Source organism: Aulonocara sp. 'chitande type north' Nkhata Bay, linkage group LG14 (assembly GCF_057382095.1).
Source record: "Aulonocara sp. 'chitande type north' Nkhata Bay isolate Kocher_YH1m ecotype deep benthic linkage group LG14, A_spYH_male_GT1.1, whole genome shotgun sequence".
Lineage (NCBI taxonomy): Eukaryota > Metazoa > Chordata > Actinopteri > Cichliformes > Cichlidae > Aulonocara > Aulonocara sp. 'chitande type north' Nkhata Bay.
The window spans coordinates 34,857,338-34,884,053 of NC_141357.1; the positions used below are offsets into that span (position 1 = coordinate 34,857,338).

At 39.8% G+C, this 26,716-nt stretch overlaps 1 protein-coding gene across 5 annotated transcripts; it reads right to left on the minus strand.

Annotated features, from left to right (window-relative positions):
• Positions 1–3,077: 3,077 nt before the first annotated feature.
• On the minus strand, positions 3,078–26,716 carry galnt17 (polypeptide N-acetylgalactosaminyltransferase 17). 5 transcript variants are annotated; one of them, XM_086262297.1, is made up of 12 exons: positions 26,249–26,714; positions 25,425–26,136; positions 24,169–24,352; positions 19,308–19,474; positions 14,362–14,536; positions 13,278–13,475; positions 12,673–12,790; positions 8,169–8,354; positions 7,862–7,999; positions 7,421–7,516; positions 5,744–5,905; positions 3,078–4,730 (listed from the first exon to the last, which is right to left on the minus strand). In XM_086262297.1, the coding sequence occupies exons 2-12, from the start codon at positions 25,666–25,668 to the stop codon at positions 4,596–4,598; spliced, it is 1,803 nt and encodes a 600-aa protein (XP_086118423.1). In that variant the 5' UTR covers positions 25,669–26,136; positions 26,249–26,714; the 3' UTR covers positions 3,078–4,595. The 5 variants fall into 5 exon arrangements, 4 of the variants coding, with proteins under 4 accessions (XP_086118423.1, XP_086118424.1, XP_086118422.1 ...); XM_086262298.1 differs by having other exon boundaries at positions 25,425–26,140; XM_086262296.1 differs by having other exon boundaries at positions 25,425–25,928; positions 26,040–26,714.

A 26,716-nucleotide genomic window follows, 5' to 3' on the forward strand; every position in this document is an offset into this window, starting at 1 on the left:
CTGCTTCTTCTTCTAACAATTTCTGACAAGGGTTCAGCAAACGGTAGATGAATCAGCTGAAGGGCTAGATGCACCTTTCAGGTCCTGTGTTGGGTCTTAACTCGATTTTTCCCTCTTATTTCTTAAGGACATGACTTTCAGATATTGTTAATATGCTGTAGAGGGTGTGTGTGGTTGAAAGGCAAGGCCTGAAGAGGAAATGAGGGTTAGGTGAGAGGAATGGTGGAAACATTGGGGTAAAACATGGATTCACTTATTATTAATTATTAAACACTTATTATTAATGGAGCAGTAACACTGAGAAAAAAATCATCAAACTTTTACTCCTACTGACAAAATTAATCAAAAGCATTTTTAACTATGCACATTAAAAGTACTATTGAATGGGAAAAATCACATCTATCTGGATTTCTTTGCTTGTTGATTTCCAAACTAATATAAGTATTTTTCTGTACCTTTGCACTGATTTTCCCCTTTAACTGAATTTATCCTGCCAATGCTTTTTTGCATGTGCCATTTGCTGCCAGAAATCAGATCATCTTTTTCATATAAATCTATGTACAAAAAAAACAAATGTAACCATCCCCCTTTTAAAGCTGGAATCGGTCTTTGACTTTTCCTTTATTCTTCATTGCTGTATTACCTTTCCTCCTTCTGACCTTACTCTTTATGGCCACTTTTAGCATAAATATAGCATCTGGTTTAGCAAACCTTATAAAGGGAAAATTGATCTGAGGAATGGGAACAAAGCAAAAGTCATCATGAACGTGTCAGTTGAGGCTGTTAATCAGTGGGATACTGCAGGTCACCCTGCTTAAAAGCAGTCCAAATCCCTCTTTACGTGAAGCCTTTGCTTTTATTATATACTTCATATAACATATCATATTTATTTCTAACCACCATGACACCACAAGAGGGAAGCATTAGGCACTGAGATGGTGAAACTGCAACTGATAAAAATGCAGTTCATACATATAATGCAGCAAGCTAATCGATCTGTTGAAATTCACAAACACTTCTGCAGAGTAGATACATTCATTTCATTTTGTAGAATAAAAATATAATTTCCTGCCTTGTTTAGTATCACTATAATAGAAGGACACCGGCGCTAACAGCACCCTGAAATCTACTCTGCAACAGCAATGAAACAATGATGGAGATAGAAAGATAAAAACCATACCATAGACCATAGAACCTCATTTTGGTGCAAAGTCAGCAAATTTTATAATTTATAAATTTTTCAATTTTATATTTTATATTCCCCTTGCCATAAGAGCTGGGTAACACCCAAATTTCTCATCTGTGCAGTATTAAAGGTTTATTCTATTCTATTCTAAAACTTTAAAACTGTTTTTATTCTAGTATATGACTTTTATGATCACTGAAATTAAAGTTAATATAGATATAGCTTAAAAATAATTGGACAAATAAGTGCCTGGAGATGTTACCAAAATGGCTCCAGAGTGTGAGAACATGTTTAGTACAAAAGAAAGAAGAAACAGATTTTGGTTCTCACTGTGAAGTGAGGATATAGTATAAAAATAATTGGTATCAATAGCTTTTACTCAACAATGAACACATAAGGTGAAGTAAACGTAAATCACAGTCTGATAAAACCCTTTAATAAAGCACATTCAGTACATGTTCTGAAGCTATTACTCTGGCTCTGTTTGGGGTCATTGTCACGCTACAGAATGAACTTAAGCGATCTGATTATTTTGCATGATAAAAGATCTAATTGTAGTTCTAGTCTCTAGTTTTGACACGCTCTCTGCAAAAAAAACCCCAAAACAACAAAAACTAAAACAGCGGGATGCTTCACCATGCTTCGCTGCCAACATCTGTGCCTAAAGAGTTGTGCACAGTATTGTGTGTTGTATCATCTGTTACCCTTGCTGCAGTGGGTTTTATGAAATTGTCACATTTTCATACAGTGTTGCTGTTCTGTCAAGTAATTACATCTGTATCTCTGCTGCTTTTTTCCCGAGGCAGAGCAGAGAGCAGGCTGGGGTGACAGCTGCAGTGACACTACCCTCCAATCACAGAAAACATACAGCGCCACATGGTGCATATTAGAGCAAAATCATATTTGACAACTGTGAGTTCTCTGCTCTGACATTAAACCATAACCTCTTTCATTAAGTGCTCACAGGGAGCTGCAGGACACTGCTGGTCAGAACAATGCAAACTATGATACAATAATGTCAATGAATTACATTCATTTTCTAGATTTTTTGTCATCCTTTAAAAATAGCTCCATTTTTTTACATGCTAAAATCTACAAATTATACAAATTTCCATCCCCATAAATACAACCTTATCTAAGTAACGCAGCGAGTTTATTTGATCGGTTTGTCCTTGTTAGTATTTACTGCTGGCTTACATTTAGCAGGACTTTAACCAACATATGGTAATCCTATTTCACGCCAGAGAACGATGAGCAGTCTCTTCGTTAAGAGTCTGATCAGCATTCAGTGTTATGTTAGCATGCAGGCTCTGTCCCTCAGAGCCGCCTCACTCCTCTCTCCCCCTCTCTGCTAGAAACAGGCCCTTGTGCTCCCAGCAGTCTCCTCCTGTTTTATTTACATCTTAAGCATTTAAGCTGATGCTTCATCCAGAGCAGTTTAGCGAGAGTAAGCAGTAGGAGGTCAGTGTCTGATTCAAGGACACTATTTACAGGACATATGGTTGCTTCAGGATTGAACCCATAACTTGTCATTTATAGGACAGTCCCTTTAATGTTCGGCCACCTGGCTACTTCATTTGTGGCTGGGTAATATTGTGTAGAAGCGCTTTTATAAAAAATGTGATGAAAGTACTCTTAAGTCGAGTTGGTGTAAGTTACAGCAGATGCCATGCAGCTGGAAGCTGAGGGTGAAATCTCTTTTGAAGTAGTCTATTTTGGGGGATGATTTTGAGGACTAATCTCACAGCATGGGGAAAATATTTTGACCACAACCATGAAAATGGATGGAGCAGTTAAAAGGAGAGCAGCCCAGCATGGTAGCTCATCTTTGCTGTCTCTACCTTATTTATAGTCCAGAAAAGCAAAATAAAGCATGAGTTTAGCAGCAAAAAATTACAAACAAGCTTGAAAATAAAATTAAACTGAAAAAAATAAGCATACTAATTAAAGTATGACGAATTTAAAGACTGCAGATGTATCCTAAAACACAGTAACAAAGCACAACCCAGGAAACCAGTTGTTTATTGGAAGACAATCTTGGGAGCAAAAATCCAGCTGATCACACTTATGCAATTTAATATATGACATCATATACATCTCAGTACGTTAATAATTTCAGCCTTTAAGGCCTCCTGCGTTTCCACTATTGGTACTTTTGTGCATTCCTGATTCAATCCTCCTCTCTCGTTCATGTTCCAACCCTTTGTCCAAAAAGTGCTTCCTATGTTTGACTAGGTTTTCAGTAGTTATGGCACACAGCAGTTAACCAAATAAATTAACTTAGCGCAAAGAAACTTTGTACCCAACTGCTTATAGTACTTCATGCTACGAGATATATTGCATCTGATGCTACAGAATGCTTGGTGGAAAAATAGCAATAAAAGTCAGAATCCATAAAACATAGAAGTGAGATTTAGCCCAAAGTCCTTGTTGGGGTGATTTGAAAAAAAAGTACACCAAGTAATATTTTTAGCATATTTTTCTTCAAATTATAAATATTTACAAGGATTTGAATTTTCTGAAAAACATAAGAATCACTTTTCAGGCATTTTTGCTAAACTGTGTAAAATTTTCTCCTGTCACGAGTAGCCATTCCTTAATTTCTAAGTACCATAGACCAGCGGTCCCCAACCCCCGAGCCATGCACTGGTCTGTGAGTCGTTTGGTACCGGGCCGCGAGTGTTGAGGTTCAGGTGTGCAATTTATGGTTTACCGGGGTTTTTTTCTTCGTTTTATCGTTCATATTTATTGTTTTTATCGTTACCTCAGTTCCCCTGTGTCTTTTCCCGTGTGTTATGAACACATTTTAGTTATTTAGGGCCGGTCCGTGGCACAAAAAAGGTTGAGGACCGCAGCTATAGACTAAAACCTTCATGATGTTGAAAACTACAAATGTAGTTTGATCAGTGCATATAACTGAAATTTAATTCCAGGTATTTTATTGGTTTTTTTTTTAATATCTCAAAAGACAAAGTACGTCAGTAAGAATGAAATATTGCAGAAAGACTGATGGAAGATGGAAACTTTTTTTCCCCTTCACATAAGAAAGAGCACGCTTTTGGTCGATTAAATGTCTACTAAAACTTAAACACTGTAAAGAAGTGGCACACAGGAATTATGGCAACATCACATTGAAAGTTTGTAAAATTCATATAGAGAAATGGTCCTCATGCTAAACTTTCACCACGTTGAATGTCCATGTTTTTTTTAAAAACTAACAAAAACAAAAAAACATCAATTGTTTCCAAACCACCTCATCACTCGTCTCCTTAAAGCCATCTATTTTTGAGTCTTATTTCAAAAGCTAAGGAGCCCCCGCATCATTGATTGTCCACTGGCCAAGGTAACGTCAGGTGACAGCTCTTGGAAATAGCCTTTGTAATTGGTCCCAATGAAACTGGCCAGGCGATCACTGCTTCATAGTGTTCTTGATGGTCCACCTCTGCCCCGAGCAGGGCTGCAGGACCAGCAGGTGGCCGAAGTAAACATTAGCCGGCACCACCTCCAGACAGCGTCCAGTAGCCCGATTTATGATCAATTCGTTCTGCAAGGCAGAAGGAGATACAATACTTTGGTTTTAACAGATTTCACAGATGGTCTGTGAACAATGCGTGATGGTGACAGAACAGTATGTAACCAGACCGGGCCTTATGTGAACTGTTGCAACCTCTTTCTTGAACAAATGGCACTAACTTTTTACCTTACATCTATATAAAATAAGTAAGGTCTCCCTATTTCCCTAAGACTTCTACGTCTGCAGGACTCTTCACTGCTTGTCCTGCTGTGTGACAAAGAATCGATGTGGCAGAAGGTCTGCAGCATCACTGTTCAAGCTCTCCTCTTCCCGTGCAAAGACAGCTACAGGCTGTGACTCTTTAGTTTTTAAAGGTTACCCAAACAGAACTAAAAGACCAATGGAAAATTGACTTACAAAAGGTTTTTCACATTAAAAGAAAAAGAGAATCAATGCCAAAGTAAAAGGTATATTGAGTCGCTTGTTACCCTTTAAGCAGTCTGGGTTTAGTTCTCTTAAAAGGAGCCCTTATTTTCTAGCATAAATATAATTTTACAACAGTTATTGTTCATATTAATCATAGCCAAAGTCTCAGTTTATGTGCAAATAATCCCCGTTAACCAGACTGCTTTGATTTCAGTAATAGCAGAGATGATATCCTAATATAGTCATCACAAACAGACAGATCTATCTGTGAAGTCCTACTGGCCCCGGTGTTAAAACCTTCTGTTTGTGAGGGTTTTAACACAAAGAAAGGTGGCTTCAACGGAGGTATTCGGAATATAAAGACGGTTCTGTCAGATAAAGCATGAACTACGGGGCTGCAGCAATGCTGAGTATGAGAGAAATGAAGATTCATGCAAAGCTACTCTCATATTAGAGTCCAAGAGAAAAAAGAATGGACCCAGACATGAGCTCAATAGGTCCCTTTTAAAATCTGACATATAGATACTTTTCCTCTCAACTCTATGCCAGTAAATTTTAGTTGTTATTATAAACACTCAGTTATATCATTGAAAAAGAGATTTCTTTACACTTCTGACCTGTGAGAAATGCCATGTCTTCTGTTTCACGTTGGTCACCTTTTCACAGTTGAGGAGCTGAGGAAAGTTGCTGATCTGATCGTCCACCACACAACGAGTGTCCTCACCAGTGCTGCCTAGGGGTCCCAGAAACAGCTGACCTTCTTTAGTGTAGCGTCCTAACTAAGAGAAAAACAGATACGTCACACATACAGTAAACGGAAAGTTACTGAACTGGCTGAGTGAATACTGTTCTCTTTATTAGCTAACGATGAAATAAGTATGTGATGATGTACAAGTTGAAGGTAAACTAGCAGGAATTTTCCTTGATTATGCAAGCTGTTGGGGTTTTTTTTGCTGCTTTGAACAAGAGGATGGTGTTGTTCCCAATACTGCTGAGAGGCAAAACATGTCTTTGTTCTTCACTGAGTGCTAAACACAAAGATGTTCCTGTACATCACTGCTAATCACAGTGTTGTTTCAGCAGAGTTCTAACCCACATATAGCCCTAACATTTTATATACACCAAATTCTGCAGTTTTCTCAACTTGACAGAAAGAAAAAGCAGAAGTGAGTCAGATTCTTCCCGCTCTGTTTTCTAACCTTTGTGTCTTTCACTTCAGCTTTTTCGTTCAGATTAATAGTAATTTCCACTTTAGCAGTGCAGATAAAACAGTTCCTTTGGTTGCATCTAAAGCTCTGAGGCTTTGAGTGTGCTGACGATAAAGACTGATTGGGAAATTGTTTATATCGCATTCTGTTCCTAACAAAGCATGAATAGTGGTTGCAATGCCTTGCAAAAGATATAAAGATAAAGCTTTCCATCAACCACCCAGTCAGCCCAGTTTGGGTCTTTTTGCAGAGTAACTGCATCCTGTTTGCAGTACATCATACAAAAGTTAGGTGATTTAACAGCGTTTGGACTCAAAATCTTAAAAAATCCCACTTGTGGTCCCTAGATGTCACTGCTTCTTCTTAAGAACAGAGTATTTATTAAAATGTTTTTCTAGTATCTCTGACCACTACAAGTTACATTCATCTTTTCACAGATATTCATATCGCACTTTATTTTATGCACTTATGTGCTTTATCTGTTTTGCATACACACCTACAGCCAGTCACCATTTAACCTAACGTGCATGTCATCGGACTGTGGGAGGAAGCCGGACTACCTGGAGAGAACCCACGCTAAGACACCATGGGGTCGCTTTTATCTCCGTGGAAGTGCAAGTGTGAAAAACTGGTGGTCTAATAAAAACTGAAGACTTTTTGTTCCATGAAAAGGATAACTTTAAAAAATGCAACTGAAGCATGTCTTGTGAAGAAAGTGTGATGCGGCACTCATTTTTCCAGAATTGAATTGAAATTTTAGCTCTTTTAGCATTTTACCACTGAAGCCTTGACCTTCTGCCTAAAGCACCTGTTTACCACTGTGAGCTAAAAAGAGAGGCCCTTAGGGCTGAAGGGATGAAGAGCTGACACTGGCTGACTCAGGGCTTCAACACAAAAAGTGCAAGACACAATTTTATTCTGACAGCAGAACTCGCTCCTTGGAGGATTTCAGCTGAGCCTGTGATTGAGACACAGCTGCAAATCACATCACCGGAGAAGCTCACTGTATGTTTTCATGAGAAAGCAAAGCAACTGGAAAAAGATGGAGTATACTCTTTAGTATGGTGGTGAGGAAGAGTGTTGTACCTGAGGACCCCACCCATGGCATGGGTGCAGGGTGGCTGTGTGGTTCTCCTTCACACCCTGATCCATACACAGGTGGCTTGCTTTAGAATTGCGGACCTTAAATACACAAAAAAAAGAGTCAGACATAATTCATAAAATATGAATATTCCCCAAAATAATTACTGATTAAAAATGTATAAAGGCTAAAAACAAGGATGTGTCAGTGTGGATCAGACAAAGTTCTAAATCTCATTTATTTTCTATTAACAGCTGAGAAGATGTGGATGTACATGCTCTCTGAGTCCCTGCTTTCTTGTTATATTTTGGTCTGTGGAGGAGATACACAAAGTCCTAAGAAACTTGTAAGTCTCATTTATTTAATTTCAGTGGTTTAATTTGTACATCAGATCTTACATCTACAAACTGTTACTTTTTCCTGTGTCTTTGTCCTTCATGGCTCACCTCACCGTAGAACAGCGTATCGTTGTACCTCCTCATCTCTGGGTAAACGTTGTCTAGGTACCAGTGAAAGCTCTTACATTGCAGACTCTTCCTCAGTGCAACCCTCTGTGATATGTCTCCGTAATCAATACCGTGGTTCTGCAAGAGCAAAGGAAGTTATTATGCCTAAAGTCTCAACATAAATTGTGGAACCAAAAGAAAAACTGTTTGGCTCTGAACATGGACATCTGATAGTCACAAACAGACAAGCATGACTGACAGCATCCTCTCTAAGAGAGGTCTTGCTGCAGAAAAATGCCGTTCTCACCTCCATGGGGATGTTCCAGGCCAGGTAGACATTGGACTTGTACTCATCCATCCAGACCTCTGCCACACGCAGGGCATTACGGCGTGTGTGGAAAGCTATGTTACTGTGGTAAGGTTTCTTCATTCGTGCAATATGAGCCACTCTGGAGCAAGGCAGCACCTCCATACTGCCTCCACACAGCCACACCTGTGGGTAGTAGGAGTATGAATTAAAGCTCACAATAATATACTGCTGGCTGCTGGGCAGCAGGAAATATAAATAGGCAGATGCACAGTCGCCGCGATGTCCTGATTTATAAAGTCAATTACAGCTAACAGCTGGAGCATAGAGCACCTGGAAGGACGTGTTTTCTTTGTGCTGGAACTAATGAAAGCTATATCTGTACATTTAGCAGTCCTTCTCGGTTTTTCTTCTTTTCTGTTATATAAAAAATATCTAATTGTTGCTTTTATTCATTTTTTTCTAGCCAACCTTAAGAGGCATCAAGAGGAGCTGAGGTTTTCGGCACTTCAGGACTGGGTTAACTTTTAAGCTCCAACTGTGAGTATACATACATAAATGCATGTTTTTTTACTTATATTGTTTGCTGTGACAACGTATCATCCAGGGCACTCTCCCAGTCAGCGAATACACCATGATGATTCCAGGCATGTCATTAAAGATCAACAAGAAGAGACGGTCAGAAGCCCAAGTCATGCTTGAAATGTGGCCAAAACATCTTCTACAGTTCACCATGCTATTTCCCAGCTTTGATGTAGGACAGCGGGCCAGAACAATAAGACATGAATGCTAGCATAGCCCCAAGAGCTACACAACAACAGCTTGGTCAAATGATTAAAGTTACTATTGCAACCCTTAATAATAATAATAATAATAATAATAATAATAAATTTTATCTGAAAGCGCCTTTCAGAACACTCAAGGACACTGTACACGGCAGAATAAAAAAAGAAGCATAAAAGCAAGCAGTTTACACAATCATAAAAGCATAAGACAACAAGTGAGTTTTGAGTTGGGACTTAAAGAGAGAGACGGAAGAGATATTTCTTAAATCAGGAGTTAGGGAATTCCAGAGTCGTGGAGCAGAGCAGCTGAAAGCCCTGCTCCCCATGGTGGCAAGACAGGGGGAGGGGACGGAGAGAGAAAGGGAAGAAGAAGATCTAAGACATCGAGATGGGGCAGTGATCTGAACCAGATCAGAGAGATATGGAGGAGAGAGATGATGAATAGCCTTAAATGTGTACAAGAGTATTTCTTCTTCTGCCACCTTTTGTTGCTTCTCATTAACAGAGGTCAAAGAAAGTTTAATGATAAAGTGGAGAACTACTGGACATCATTCATTTTTGGTGCTAAAGGTTTAAGAATGAACTGCAGCAGAAGAGCTTCACCTGCTTGTGAAGTGGTTTAGAAAAGAAACCTCAGAGCATGAAGGTTGAATCAATTATCTCCTCATACAAACCACCCAGCAGCTGAGCTGAAAATGATATCAGAATGGCTAGAACAATGTTATGGTGCATCTAGAGCTACTGAAACAGCTCTTATTGCAAAACTTTAAAAAAGAGCTTTTTGACCTAGCAGATTTGCTATTGAAGAAATAGGAAGCTGAACAAGATAACTTCCTCCCAGTATCCTCTCTGGAAACAGCCAGTGGTACTCATCCCTTTTTCCGAAAGCTTCTACACAACCTCAGGAAAAATGGACATGCCCAAATAAGGGCATCATGTAGCTATAATCTCTAAATTGGTGGAATCCAAATTTGAAATGACCTAGCTGTAATCCTTACTTCATTCACAATGATAGCCATCAAAATCAGCAGGTCAAGACTGAGGTATCCTCTGCAGGTTTGGAGAACAAATGTGCAAAGCCAGCAACTGACCAATTAAGAGATAAGATAAGATAAGATAGAACTTTATTAATCCCTCGGGTGGGTTCCTCTGGGAAATTCGACTTCCAAAAAAAGCACAGCAACGACCAAAGTTACAGTTACAGAACTGTTATATATATATATATATACACACACACACACACACACACACACACATATATAAATACAGAGACAAATATAAATAAAATATACAAAGGGGATAAATAGAATAAATAGGAATAAAAAATAAAAATACAAGTGAATTGCACATTTCAAGTATTGAGTCTATTGCACTGTTGACTATTTACAAAAAGTATTGCACAAGGTATTGTACAGTGAGGTGCAGAGGCACTACAGCTTAGTTGTTCCCCCCTCCTTTGTCCTCCTGTTTCCCCTCCCTCTCCCCTCCAGAGAGGAGTTAAACAGTCTGATGGCGTGTGGGACAAATTAGGAACTATCCCAGCCACAGAAAAACACAGCCCTTAAACAAACACAGAGGCTTCAGAGGAAAACCCCTTGAAGAACAGATGAGAACAGGACATGGTGCTGTGAATTCATTCATGCAGGACTGTGAGTGAGATCAAACCACTGGACCCTGAATTGACCTCTCAGAATTGTTGTGCACATCCACACGCTTCAAAAGGAGATTAACTGCTCTCATAATGAATAATTTACCCAGAAAGTGGATCTCGGCAGGGTACTCACAGAAGAACTGAGCATCAAAATGGAAAAGAAAGAAGATTTAAGACACGTTAGGCATGGTTGTTGTTGACAGAAGGACTGGTCTGAGTATTTTGGAAACTCCTGATCTACTAGGATATTTCTGTATTACCATCTCTAGGGTTATCCCAAGGGATGGTCCAAAAAAGAGGAAATATCCAATGAGAGACAGTTCTCAGGGTGAAAATATCTTGTTGATACCAGACCCGACCAGAGACTGCTTTGAGCTGATAAGAAGGCAACAGTAAAACAGATAACTTCTTCTTAAAAACCACTTTTGCATTACTTTGAACCGTGAACCTTGAAGAATTTGGGCTAGAGCAGCAGAGGACCATATCAGGTGCTACTCTTGTGAGCTAACAGGAAAGTAGTTTCTTGAATATGACAATGAGTCCAATGGTTTCAAATGGCCTCCACAGTCAGGGGATCTCAATCAGATAGATCACCGTTGGTATATGGCGCAATGGGAGATTCCCATCGTGAATGCACAGCTGACAAATCTGCATCAACTGCATGAGGCCATCGTGCCAAGATCAATCTTTGAGGAATGTTTCCAGTACTTTGTTAAATCTATGCCATGAAGAATTAAAACAGCTCTGAAGGCAAAAGAGTGTCCAACCTAATACTGACAAGGTGTATCTAATAAAGTATCTGCTGAGTGTGTCCAACCCACGAGCCTTCTGCTGTGAACATAATGAAGACATGGATATCCAAGCTATCTGAACCCACGTCAAAGTGATGTGAGCGTAACAGAAACTTCAAACTGACAGGTCACCAAACAATTGCACAGATGCAACCTATTTCACTCCTGACAAACATTCCTACTGGATAAAAAGTAGGTCCGTCAGTCTTTCTTCACACTGGGAACAATATGAAACATGTTCCATCCACAGATAAGGAGCACTACAAACAGAAAATGGGCACATAGGTTTTAAAGATAACCTATGTGTTTCTGTTACCCAAGGACACAGCTGCTAACCAACAGAGGGTATGCCAAAAAAAAACATTTTACTGCTCTCTGCCACACTCTAAGATAAATAAGCAGTACTATGATTTCATGTAAAAGATGTTGGACAACAACCATGCAAAATTGCCCCATAGAGGTGCTGATATCTACCGCTTAACATTCATTATCCCAAGAATCCTGTTAAAACCCAAACAGTCATTGATTCAAGTGCTTGTTATGAAAGAGTTTCTCTGAATGAGGGCCTTCTCCCTGGACACATCCAAACAATCCTCTTGTAAGGGTTGTAGTGAAATGTAGAAATGTTGTTGTCGCAGGGCGAGTGTGTCCCACTGCTTTGTAGTAAAAGAGGAACAGAAAGAAATGTGGTTCTTGAGATGTGACATTGTGGGCTAGATTCATGTCTTTGCTAATACTTCATCTCCAGCAGTTGTAATATATTTATAGGTGCGTTGAAGCTGAATTTTAGCTGTTTTATTGCATCTGTACACGTTTACTTATCTAGACTTAATTTTGGGGGGAATCTTGATATTTTTGATGACAAGATATAAGAACTTTCCATTTCAGATTCAAGTTATGACCAAGTCAACTCAAAGACAAGTTTTTGTCTTTCTAAAAATATTTGATTGTTTAGCTTGCTGGATAAAAGCCAACACACTCGGGTTGTGAAAATGTTTGACGTTATTTTTTCAGGAAAAATCTAATAACCTTGCAGAAAAACAAAAGACTCTCCAATCTCTCAAAATGTACAGAAACAAACTCCAACCTTCCTGCTCTACGTGACCTATTTATCTCCATTGCCCTGCTGTGAGCTGCTCACACAGGACTGGTCCTCCAGGACTCTTAATGGGGCCTCATTTATCAGTGGTGCCACGCTACGGTGCCCACTGCTCCACTTAAAACCTACAGGGGTAAAGAGGGAGCAGGAACAAGAGGAAACTGGGTGACACACAAACCCTGATGCCTAGTTCGATGTTCTCCCCTCCGTAGACGTCCATGCCTGAGTCGAGTAGACCGAGTTCTCCAAAGTAGTCCCGATTGGCCACAAAGGAGCATCCAATCATGGCAGGCGTCCTGCAGCCAGGAAAACACACTATCATGTGACACTGAGCGTTTGCAAACACCAGAATGTGTTTTTTTGTGGCTTTATCTGATGTTTATTTTGGAGTACTTTTCTACAACCCAAATCTCCACTATGCAAAGTTTCACACTTTATATTTCAGCCTATCTAAACATTTTTGTGCATACTCATGCGATTTATTCTTATTTTTAATTAAAGAATGGAAGGAAATCCAATTTAACACAAATATATGGGTGATAATCAGATAATTAAAATCCTATTTTCACTCTCCACTCTCTAATTTAGGCTGTAATTTTTTTATTGCTTTAATGAAGTCTGGTTTCCCATCAGGAGCTTTTTTTCTTGTTTTCCCCTAATCTTCCCCAAAACTAAAAAAAGAACTTGGTGGCAGTTTTATTGAAAATCTTAAAGAAGTGGAAAAAAATACATCTCAGAAGTGTGAGATCTGTGTTCACGTTTAAATGGGAGAAGCTGGCGTACCTTATTGGTGCAGACATGTCTCCCTCCTCCCACCACTCTTTGGGTGGATTAATGTACATGCACCACAGTTCCCAGTTGTAGCCATGGCCAGAGTTCTCATAGCGCTCCACCTCGAAGGTATCGTGCTTGATGTTGTCGATTGACGGCAAGATAATCCTCTTGTGGTTTTCTTTTATTCTAGCTAGAACTGGTTCTGCCCTGAAAAAAGTGCAAACACACACACACACTCACACATTTAGTTGACTTTACTTTGTGCAGAAACAAATTTTATAACATCTTTTAAGAGCACCACTTTTTTCATCCACTTCAGTCAAATAGAAAGTTCCTTGTGTCGTCCCAGTTTTATCACTAATTCTGTTTGATTCAGCCGAGTTGAGCTCTGCAGGGGGCAGTGAGAGAACTGCACGGTATACCTTAAGTTATGCACTGAGCTCGAAAATGAGATCCACAAAAAGACATCAACAGGATGTGGCAGTTGTCTTAGCGGGGTTAATAAGATCCCTCATTGCATGCTAATTTCTTGACAGTATTTAGCCTTTGATTCAGTTCACCACCAAGCGCTCAGCTTTTTTGAATCAGTACAAAACCTTCATTTTTTATGGTTACTAAAAATTTACTTTTACGACAAGTTCTCCAAGAGGGGTCCTGTTTTGGTGTGTGTTTTATGTGTGCTTGTGATGTTTTTTTTAAATAAAATCCGTTCAACCTGATCCTACAGCCTCAAGTGTCTCATTTTAAAACTTCTCAGGCGTGAAATAGCTTGGCTCTTCCTTTTATGCAGCTTCAGCTATCCTTTGTCTTTTCTTTCCATGGTTTCTTTGCACTTTGTAGCACTCTTTTAACACTGATACCCAAAGCTCTATTATTGTCATTGTTGTTATCATGAATAAGTTATTCCAATGTTCATACATTTGGCAAAGATATGTTTTTTTCCAGATTTAATTTTGAGTACATGTCATTTTTGTTTTTGAATGCTTTGTTTCACTTTAATTTACACTAAAATAAGCCTTTTTCCAAATACCAAAAATTCACTCCTGACTGTTAATAACACTGTGCTTCCCGCTAGATGATAGGACCCACTCACCATGATGGGGTGAACTCCACATGGGCATCAAAAAATCCTGTCACCTCAGCAGTGGCTACCTTCCAACCCTCGATCCTGGCCCTGATCAATCCCTCTCTCTTTTGGTTCCTTACAATCTTCACCAGGCCGGGATAGCGTTTGTTCACATACTCCTCCAGTGGACCTTTCAGTTGCTCTACAGTTCAGAAAATGAAGATAACACATCAAACAAAACAAGTCAGAAATGCTTATAAAGACTGATCTTTAGTTGATCTTTGAATCTGCAGTTTAGCTTATAATCTGCACATGTATCCTTGAACAGTCTGCCAGCTGGAGTTTTCCAGTATTTGATCTGATGTCAGGACTAATAAAGCCTGAAAAGAATATATCACCATTGCAGCTAAGTTGGCGAGTTTAAGAAGAATCTCTACATGCTAAAGAAAGTGCTTGTATTTTTTTCTTAGCTTCTCTAACATCAGATCCATTGCAGCCCTCTTTACTGAAGAAAGGAGGAAAAAAGAAAAATGCTGTTCCAGAGTCCCCTCTGGCAGCAACAATCAAAGCCTGACACATTATGCCTAGCTTGCATAATTATTTTCATGCAATCATAATAATTGGAATTCATGTCGATAAATATGAAAGGACAGCAGAGTGAGCTTAAGCAACCATTCCCAGTATGACAACTCTTTTGTCTCACTTCTCTCACTGGCAGCCTGCACTCCTTTATAAACCTCACATCAAGCCTTAGTATTGGTTGTGTGAAACAACATGATAAGAACACAAAGGGCAACCCACTAAGCACTAAGCAGTGTTTTTTATTTTTATTTTAGGCTGTCCAGAGACAAAGAACTAAAAAATATTTAATATACCTATGAAAATATACCTACTGTATATATATAATCAAAGCATTTCTTTAGCAAAGTGCACATACTAGCCCTTTTTAAGTTCGTTGACATAAGTGCACTCAAACAGGCCCAATGAGATTGAGGGTTATACCCCAATTATTTGTGTTAGGTTTGTAAGCTTTTCCAAATGAATACACAAAATCAGCAAAACCACCATAAAGAAAGCTTATTTAAATAAAGCTGATATTGGGAGAACAAAGCCCAAGGGGTGGAAAATGAGTAAAAAACCTGTGAAGCAGAGAATAACATGAGGGACTGTTGCAGAGCGCATGAGTGAAACAAGCTCACAGATGAGCTGACAAAGATTGGCAGAAATCACTTTAGAGCAGCCGGGTAATAAGGAACAGGTGAACATAGAGTGGAGCAGATAATTACGAGCAAAAACCCAAACAAATACTTTCAGACAATCCTAAAGCTCTTATGTAGTTGCATAGAGCCATGTGTGAACATTTTGTCTTTACATTTTGCTTCCAAGGAACCGAACTGTCTTTTAATTCTGTAATTTATTTCACGTTCTTCAGGCTTTCTGAAGGTTCTTCAAATTTTTCTTTGGACATCATTTTATTATAATTTTCAGTGCAGTCCTTTATTTGTTTGTTCCTATGAATCATTCACACATAATAAAGGCACCTAACTCAAGGGACAAATTCATTACTGGCACATTACCAGCAGCTTGTCACAAATACACAATTTGTTTCCTGCACAAAAAATGACAACGATAACACACCAGCAAGGTGATTAGCAAAGAGCTATTAGCCAAAAACTTGACATATGTCAAGAAACTAAACAAGTAGAGGACAAAAGAACTGGCAGCTTAAATAAAAACATCTACAGCAGACGAACAGAATTTGAAAGTTGTGTCCTTAAGAAATAACAAAAAACTGACACACAACCTGAGAGATGCATCTGGCATCTTATGTTTGCAAGTTTCAGTAAACTGCTACATCTATTTCCCATTTTCCTAGCAAAATACAAAGACATGACGGCTTATTAGCTCATCCTATCCTAAATAACCACTAATGTATGCCAACTATTGTCAGCTTTTGCTACACTATCAAAAGCTGAAAACAAACATAAAAAACATACAAATTCATCACCACAACAACACAGTTTATAAATAAAGAAATAAAGAAGCACACATACAAATAGAGAGATGACATAAAAGTTCTCACTCAGCTCCCTGCGGTGCTGTTTTAAGCTCCAACTCACTCTAAACAACACCAACGGGGGTCTACGGCTTCCTGAGCATCAACGACCGCGCCACCTTTGATCTCTCAATCAACTCATCAGCCTTTTCCCTCCGGACCAAAACACTCACAGCCCTTCTTCCTCTGTATCACACACACACACACACACACACACACACACACACACACACACACACACACACACACACACACACACACACAGAGCAACATTCCTTCAGAGAAAAACACATTTCTCGTGCTCTGTCTTCCATTTCTTTCTCTCTGTTCTCGTACTTCTTTTTTTTCACACATACTCTTCATCACAAACTCATTTCACATGCGTGTTTTTTTTTCACATACAAACATATATGGCAAGAGCATGGCGGTGGGTGTCTTTCAGGCAGTAAGAGGGGTAAGCACTATTTGTTCGCTCGCCTCGCCCTGTGCGCCACTGCAATGTCTTCCTCTTTGTGATGGATAGCTGGCTGTCAGCCAACCAGCAGTGTCAAGTGAGAGAACGCCTCAGCTGTCTCAGTCCTTTCACTCTCCCACTGTGTAGCTCCGTGTTTCTTATACTAAGTCCCATTGTTTTATAAGAATGATTAAAATACATCTGTAAGCTGCACTGTCACACATGCTTCTTGATAATGTATAACTTGCTGCATTACCAGATGCCAAAAAGAAATTAACACTCAGACAGCACATTCATGGCTAAGACTAGTTTTTGCGATCCACATCAACACATCCACTTCCATTAAATAAAGCGATCCACATCCACAGCAAAATTTCTTCCTATTCTTTCTTTATCCGCGATGCACCACTCCACCGGGTTTTATAAAATCTCAGCAGGTAGTTATTGTGTATTCTTGCTACAGACAAACAGCACTGACAACAATCATCTGCCAAGGTGATTCTTGGAGTATAAATTACACCAAAAAATACACAAAGAAGTCCAAAAATGTGATAAACATGAATCACGAATGAAACTAGTTCAGAACCAAAGACCCATGTCCAATTTTCTATTTCCTGCTTGGGCAACATTTTGTAAAAACTTCAGCACACAGCACTTTTAGAAAATGATGTACCCTTTGTATAAGAATGAAATCATGTATTTGCGACACTAAAAGCCAATTGGCTTGGGGAGTGAAACTGAAAAGGTAGGGAAGTCAGAAAGTGTTGGGTGTGAGACTAAGGCGTTGTTGGCTTTGATCTTTTCATGGATTTGTTGACAGTACATGAATTAGACATTGGCAGCCTAATCCCCTAAAGCCTCGACTATCTCATCTCTTTCTTCCTGTTTCCTTGTTATTTTTCTTTGCTTTCTGTTGCTTTCCGTTCTGTTAGATTGCTTCTTCTCCCTCTTCTAGATATTCATTGCCTGCGCTCTCTCCCCTCCTCTCTGTCCGACCTCATTTATCTTAGAGCCTCCCTGTCTCTCATCCTTTCCCTTTCTTGATGCCACTTTCTCTAATAGCCTGGTTTGCTCTCTGAGCCTCTCCTTCTCATCTCCCTTTTTCTCTGTTCTTCATTGCCCCTCCTTTCACTTTGCCTGTTTTCAAACCCTTCAGCTCTCTTCATTCTTTGACCTTTTCTGTCTTCTACGTCATCCCCTCTTCTCTTATTTTTCTCCACCAACACCTCTTTATCTCTGCTGTGCCTCCCCTCTCCTTTTCACTTTTCCCGATTTATCTCCTCGCCCTCTCATCCCTTGCCGTCTCTTCATCTTCTCACCCTGCCCGGTAAATATGACAGAGACATCTCTCCTGTGACATCCAATTGTGTGTTCTGCCTCTATCTGCCTGTCTGCCTCCACAACACTTGACACCATCAGTCACCTCAGAAAATGCCTCTTGACAAAAGCAATGACCACAGCTTTTGTCAAGGAGACACTCTTCCCCATGACATGCAAACACAGCCCCATCAGAAGTCTGATGCCTTTCATCCTTTAGAAACAATGTTTCAATATATCTGCATGTTTAAGTGTAACAGACATGAAAAAAGTATGAACACATGCTTTGTGTTACATTTATAGTGTGTTTGTGTCTCATTGTGATCTGCCCCAAATGATCAGTTAATGTACATGTCTGCATAGTTATGGTTGTTCCCACCCTCAATCCTAGCCCAGGTTCAACAGTAGCCATGTCTACTAAAACATAATTACTGGGAACAAAAATGTGCTTTGGTGTGTTGCTATATTTAGTTTATTAAAGTCCTTTTATGTCTTGCTTTCAGCTCCTTTATCACAGTGAAGCTGGGTCAGATTAGGACACAAATTTGTCATGCCAAAGTCAAAGAGGGTAGCTCTATAGGAGACTGTGTATGCAATAATCTTCAAACAATACTGGTTTTAGAGGGCTGTAATGCTTTGCCCTAGTTTCCAATGATTGTTTTGCCTGGTTGTAACTTCAATCTACAAAACTCGCTTACACAAACTCAGAAGCATTTAAAAAAGTAAAAATAAAGAAAATACTACACATATATCTAAAAACTGGAATCCTTGATGCTGACAGATTGAAATCATTTCTTTGTAACATTGACAAGAATATTTGTTTTCATATGCCGATGCCTGTATGAGAAAAAGTATTCAAATATTCTCTTTTTCACTCACTAGTTTCAGTTTTATAATATAAAACTTAATTATATAATTATATTCACGTTACATGATACTTATTGTATAAGATAATTATTTCTGGGATGCTGAATGACAATTTGATGTGTATTTTGTTGCTTTCAGTAGAAATCCTGCTGATGACTCAGTGGATTTTAGATGGAAATTCTGTGTTTCACTCACTATAAACCATCTTCTAATCAGAGGGCGAAAAAGCCACTCTTCTTATTTGGTATTAGCTGAAGAAAATATTTAATCTATACTGACCGTCATCGCTGTTGTCGTCCACCAGGATGACCTCCTTGAGCAAGTGCGCCGGTGTGTGATTGACAGCTGAGTGGACTGAGCGCAGGATCACCGACAGAGCCTCGTTGACGAAGATGAAGATGAGGGAGATTTGGGGAAGGTCTCTTGAGTAGCTGACCTTTCTACATCTGTAGAAAGACACGACACAACACCTGTAAACTACTTGCATTAAGTAATACGAGGTGCCAGTGGAGCACTAGAGTGATGGTTTGGGAAAATTAGTCTACAAAGTTATACAATTAAAAAGACAATCATGATTTTGTATTGATGAGCCCATTTACCATGATTTCTAACATTTCTGATCAATTGAATGTTATATTAAATAACAAGGAATATGCCTTTCTTTTTAAAAAATGAGGACATTTCTCAGTGAACCTTAATTTTTGAGTGCTCGCATATTTAATTTTGAATTTGTAAAAAAGACCAAACTACCTCCATAGAGCTGCTGACGTCTTGTTCAATGGGGCTGAAAGGCAGAGCAAGTGCCGCTTCCTGTTCAACTATAATCGCAAGGATTTTTTTTCCACATTGGCCTTTTAACTGCATGTGCTGCTTCAGATAGAAACCCTATTTTTAAGTTGTTTTGTTTAAACAACTCTAATGAAGCGGAAAGCGGCAGGGTGAGGCTTTGGCTCTAAGTTTAGCACATGTGGGAAAGGAAGGGGCTTCTTTTATTGTCTCCTTTTCACATCTTTTTTTCTTTTATCGATTATCTTATTTCCTCTGTGAAATAATAGCTAATTAGAAGTTATTCTATAACAAATCCAGTGTTTTCAATTCACGAGGTTGGAGAACACTTTTTTAGGGTTTTTGGCAGGAAACCATTAGAAAACAGAAGGCAACATTAACAAGATTAACCACGAAGAACTGGGACATTTGTCACCTTTTTTCTCCTTCTGATACAATATTGCAAAAGTCTTGAGGCATCCTCATTTCTTTATATTCTGCTGGGAAAATGGGAAATAGGCAGAGCAATTCACTGAAACGTGCAAACATAAATGGAAATACAGTACATAAGGCAAAAATGTACTTGAAAGTCAATATTTGGTATGGCCACCTTTACTATCGAACATAGCCTGAACTCTCTCTTTCCTGAACACACTGCTTTAATAAATGTTGAGGTCTGGGCTCTGGGGAGGCCAATCCATGACTGATCTAGGTATACGTTTACTGCATTCACCGTGTGTTTGGGATCATTGTCGTAATTAATAAAAATATGCCTTTTCCAACTAGATGCTTTTCAGCTGGGACTGCATGATTGATGAAAATCTTAATATGTGGTTCATATTTCCATCAGCTTTCTCAAGATTCCCAACACCACTGGCAGAGCCTTCATCGTGTTTTACAGACGGATGTAAACACCCTCTGTTGGAGTCATATCAACAATTATTTGAACCAAAAATGTCAAATATGAATTCATAATGCTGTAAGACCTGTTGCCACTGATATAGTCCAGTTCTCGTGTAATTTACCATACCTCAGCCTTTTCTCCCTGTTTCTTTTCACTAAAAATGGCTTCCTGACAGCCTTCCACTGAGACCATTTCTGATGAGGCTTCAGCAAACAGCAGATGGATCCATTAAAGGGCCAGTGCATCTCTCAGGTACTTCAGGTCTTTGCTTTTCTTTATCTTTTTCTACATCTTAAGGACATGATTTTCAGATACAGTTCATCTGCTGTACAGAGTTATTTAGTCCTGCTACTTTTCCAGTTTCCTCAATTTTTTTAAGGACTCACAGCACGCCAGATTTTTGGGAACCACCTAGTTGGTTCAAAATGTTATTTTTACCTATCAGATTTTGTTATCTTTTAGATTCTTAAAGATTCAACTAAACGAAAAGAAAATCTGGCTCCTTGAAAGCAAAATGTTTTTAAAAATTAGGCACATCTGAATATTTTTTGCACTGTGCCGTATATGTGACAGAGAGGATTCCAGAAGATCCCTTAGGTTCACATGAATAAGGCTTAAAAAAAAACTACAAACATGATCACAGTCTAGTGGAAATATAAAATGTCCAAAAACATATTTTAAACCCCTATATTACAATCATGGAGGGGATATACTGCATGTACATACACTGCAGGTAGGAGATACTACAGCAATTTTGTTAATACAAATTGAGAACAGGAGGAGGCAGTGACGGTGCAATCAGCGTAACCAGTTCCAGCAGTGTGTAGGAGATAGAAGGGAACAGCATGAATGATTGCAAAAGTGGGAGTGTGAACTTGTCACTTTACAAGTACAGCTTCATTGATTAATCTGAGTATGACTGTGATTATGGCTGTAGGAGTCAGCTCATCAGCTGATGGCCATCCTAATGGCACTTATCAGACTTAACATCACTACAAACTAATGCTGTCATATCTATGATCGGTATTGATGTGCAGTACGAGTCCACTTTTATTTCTACACATGTACCACATTGCTGAAAAGAGAAGCAAGTTTAATAACCCTAGAAAAGCTGAGCAGGTTGACAGAAGATCATTTAAAATGCTGTTTTTATTTTTTCCTATTTCTGTTTCTCTTGCTCCTCTCATACTTCTCCACAATCTCCTTCAGTCAAACAGAGTAGACTCCTCTGACCCCAGCTTACATGCTGTCTATGTCTGAAAATGCCGCACCCCAACGTGCTTCACTGGCCACATTGATCGAAGCAACATAAAAGACCTTCTAGAAGAAAAATGAGGGCACTGGAATTTCATCTAGACCAAGGATCCAGTCTTTCTTGTCATCAGTGATTTTCAAAAAAAGGGTCTGTGACTTGCTTCACTATCAGCTAGCTGGAAGCTACAAACCCTTAACTAAGAATTACTGAAGACATAATACACACGGCTGTTTGTATATGACGATAAGACATGAAGACCATACACATAGAAACGTGCAGTCATTACATAAATAAAACCATGTGCAAACGTGAGGTAAGCATTTTGTACCCAGGCACTGACTTACACATGCACACACAGCACACTGTGAATGTGTACGTGAACGCCTGCTGACCGATGTCAAACCAAGACTTATAGTGCAACTTCATCAGATATGAGCATAAGAGGCTGGGGGAGAGTAATAAAGACTAAAAGGGGGGGACGTGAAATATATGGAAAAATGAGCCAAAGGATTCATGTATGCTGTGAAAAGCAGCTGGTACAATAAGAGAGCCACCAAAGCACATACTCGACCCAAACCTCTGCACCTCTGTGCATATACTGTTACTACCTAATACTATAGGGTTGGGATTTTCCTATGATAAACTAAAAATGCAAAACTATAGCATATCGAGCACAGATGAGGCTGCCTGGGAGAGCTGCGTTACACCACTGTGCCCCCTTATAATGGCTGTGCTCTACACATGCATGGATATGATTAGACATGACTAGTCTGCTGATTGCCACACAGATGTGAATTACTCAGTTACTGTGAAGCATGAATGAAACAGCTGATACCAATCAGCTAATGCAAGGCCAACCTCAGTGCTCTATGCAAAAGTGTGGGCACTCCTGGGAAAATCACACGTTTATCAATTCACTTATTCAACAAAGAGCAGTTTGACACAGCATATCTCTGATGCACACCTTTCCATGATGAACAAATTGGATCCTTGGATTCAAACAAATATCTAGACTCAGATTTGTTTGGGTTATTGCCTTAAAAACATCAAGATAAAGTCTCTCATTTTTATTATTGATATTTGATAGTTTTTGTTATTTTTTTTTTTAAAACATAAAAAAAAAATTACATTTTGAGCTACCTCACAATGGTAAAGAATCCAGAACCAGGCCGACTCTAGAAGTCAATCCTTTCTACGTTAAGCCAGCCCCTTAAATTAAATTTTAATGCACATTCATGCTTCACTTTTTGAGCTATACTGCTATCAAACAAACAAACAAAACCAATGAGCAATCATTTATTCAGTTGTTAAATATACGTCACTTTTTATTTTAGGATCTTAGAAATAGGACTGGAGCATGTGCAAACATTTGGGCTGGGCTATAAAATAGTGAGAAGTCATTAAGTCGTAAGGCTGGAGGCAGGTCAAAAATTCTTATCTGAAGTTCGCAGCTGATGGCATTTCCAGAGTTGATAAAATCTATGAGTCGTCGAACCTTGTGGTGACACTCAACAGCTCTGGGCTCCTCTTAACAGATGACTAAGGATCAGAAAATGAACCTATCTAATGCCTACAAAGCAGGGTGGTGCTATAAAAATATCAAAGTGCTTCCAGCTTGCAATTTCACCAGATGAAATAACATAATGAAAAGGGAGTTGAGGGGCACAGTGGAAGTTAAGACAAGATCTGCGAGAGTAGAGAAACTCTGGTGAAACTGAATATTTTCTGGGGAGAAATGAAAAACAAATCTTACATATGGTCGCAAAAAAGTCAACATCTTCAGTATGCAAGCACAACATTTGGATAATGCAGGCAATAAGTTTTAAGACTCATTAGCTGAGTATTACTGACGTGTGTGTGGGGGCTATATTTAGAAAATAAATAACACTGCATTAACATTAAAAGGTGTGTTATCTGAGACTGAATTTATTCATACATCCACACGTACATCAGTTTTTACTGGAGCAAAATAAAAATTAGGACTGTTTTCAGGGAGTTCTACATTATCCAAAGCAACTGAGACACTGATTATGGAAAAATTATGCTGCTCATGTATTTTCTTTTTAATGCTGAAACGACCCCAAGTGAAACGTCAACCGTGTCCACTGTGTTAGGCTCGAGGAGGCTATCTCAGAAGCAAAGAAAAAAATGTAAAATTTGGATGACTCAACCATCTGAAGCGCAATTTAAAGTTTCCTCACTTGACTTGTACTCACTTGCTAGGCCGATGGTCTGGTATTGTGCGATCCAGAGAAATTCTGTCACTGAGGTAGGCGTTATAGCCGTACTTCTCCCTAAGGTATTTAGCGTCACTCTCCTCAGCCGGTGACAGCGTGGCGGGGAGGCCGCCTTTACCCCGACCCCCAAAGCCCTCAATCAGGCCCAGAGATTTGGACAGACCTAAGCAAGGCAAACAAGAGAAGATTACATGTCAGGATCCTTTAGTGTGCCTGAGTCACTCTCCTCTCAGTAATGCATTATACTGCCCACAGCTGATAGCCTGCCTTACCATCACAGCTCCAAACTCACATGAATATACAGTATTTTGTCAGTGGCTGTCAAAACAGGTGAACTTCTGGGCCGAGTTCATTAGAACCAGAGTTGGCACAGAGTCACAGAGAATATCTTCAATCTATGGACACAATTTACAAATAGGATGTGTGAAATATTCCCAATCCAAACCCTCCTATCCATTCTGAGGTCAGTAAGCCTTCATTTAATGATGGGGAAGAAAATTAAACTCTAAACATAGGCTAAACTACACAAGTGAAGGATTTAAAGCTTTCGCTCTGTCTGTAGGGGGGACAGAGAACAAACACATACCACACCATCCTTCACAGTGTTTGAACCTCTGTGTTGGCAAACATCCGGCATCCTGAAGACACCAGAACCCTGAAAGCTCCTTCTCGGAAGTTAACATTAAACTCTAACCTCCCGGAGTGCAATAAAGACATTGTCTTTTCAGAGATTAATTAAAGTACAATTCTGGATAACCTTACTACTGTTGCAGGGAAAATCAATTCACTGGATCCTATTGTAAACAGCCCCATGTATCCATTTAAACCCAAACCCGACACACTTGTATTTAAAATTAAACATTTTATTGGAAACTTAATTACCATTGGTGATCTCTGCTGCTCTACGCTGGAGTATTAAATATGCTTGGTAGTTGCTGACTCTTTCTTCAGTGGTTCAGTAGATGTAGACTTTCTAACAGAGAGCACACTCTCATCATGCATGACCCATAATTACTGAAATAATGTGAGAGGAGTGCCAGATCCAGCAGCTGACTGTTAGACAATATTAGGGACAATGCAGGGAGGCTTATTCATTAGTTTCTAACATGTCATGTCAGGGCTCCAGAGGGAGTAAAAAAAAAGTCAGACAACACTGACTTTTAACTTTTTCAGATTCCTTGAGGGGAAATCAAGTTGACACGTTCTTTCACTTTAAATGTTAACGTGCTCTTTACCGTTTAGCTGCCTGTACACCACGTCCTCCAGAGAGCTGAGCCTTTTCAGCAGCACCTCATGGCTGACGCTGGGCCCCTGTGCCGTCCCGTTGCCCCGGGCTCTCTTCCCATCACCCGCGGCCTCTGGACCGGTGGTCTGGATGCTGCGTGCGTTGTTGCACTTGGCCCAGAAAGTAATGAACCCGGCAACCGCGAGCACGTTCAGCACCAGTAAGACCCTCCATCTTCTGAACACAAAAGCCATTAAAAAGTCACCAGTGTCCGGGCTTCCAGTGCGTAAGAGGTCAGGAGGAGGGACAGTCTCAGGAGAAACCTGAGGCGCGTTATAGTTACAATGCGCCAACTATGCATGCGCCCTTCACCCTGACTTCAGAGAAGTGTGACAGAAAGCAATGCTCTCAACCGCGGTGTGTGTAGCTGTCTCAGTCCGCAGCCGCAGCAGTATACACTCGCCCCGTAACGTGTCGAGATTCAGGTCTTCTTTGCCTTGCGTTGCGTGGAAAGCTGCAGGGATAATTCACATCAACAGACCTTACGAGAGCTGCAGAAACTCACAGTTTTTTTTCTCCACTTCTGAGCAAGTGCACGGATTCTCGACATAAGCTGCGCTCTTACCATTTGACACTGGGGTTATTCTAGGTTGCATCCCCCTTCTGATGAAATTCGGGGCGCCTGGCCATCGGCTTTCATCCGTGTCACCGCCACTTCGAGCCTTGCTTTACAATCATGTAAGACAAAGATACGAGCATATGTTGGGCTTGAGGAACAGATACTCCTAAATAATTTAACAGAGAGGAGAATATCAAGTGTGTCTTTTTTTTTACCCTCTCCTTTGCGTCTAACACAAGTCGGCAGTGATGCGACTGAAGCGGGCAGCGCGCAAAAAAATTCTCTCGCGGATGCTCAATGAAAACCTTCTTAATGTTCACTCCAAATTTCTGCTCCTTGTCTTGTTCGCACGTCGTCTTTTACTCCCGACACTCGTTAATCACAGTGAAACGTAACTGAGGAGACTGTGCGGATAATGAGCGGAGGGCAGCGATTCCGGGGATGCAGCATCCTCTCCCCGGTGAAGGTAGTCCGGAAACGCAGCAGCGGCAACAGAAGCAAAGAAAAACGACGCTTTCTTGTTATTCTCTAAGCGCTTCTTGTTTGTTGTGCTCTGTTATTTCCTCTAATTCTCCCTACAGTGTGTACAGCCCTCATCAGGAACGCAGGAATCAATCCGGCAACGCTTCACTTACAGCAGGTCAGGGTGGTGGTGGGTGGGGTGTCTGCTTACTGGCACCCAA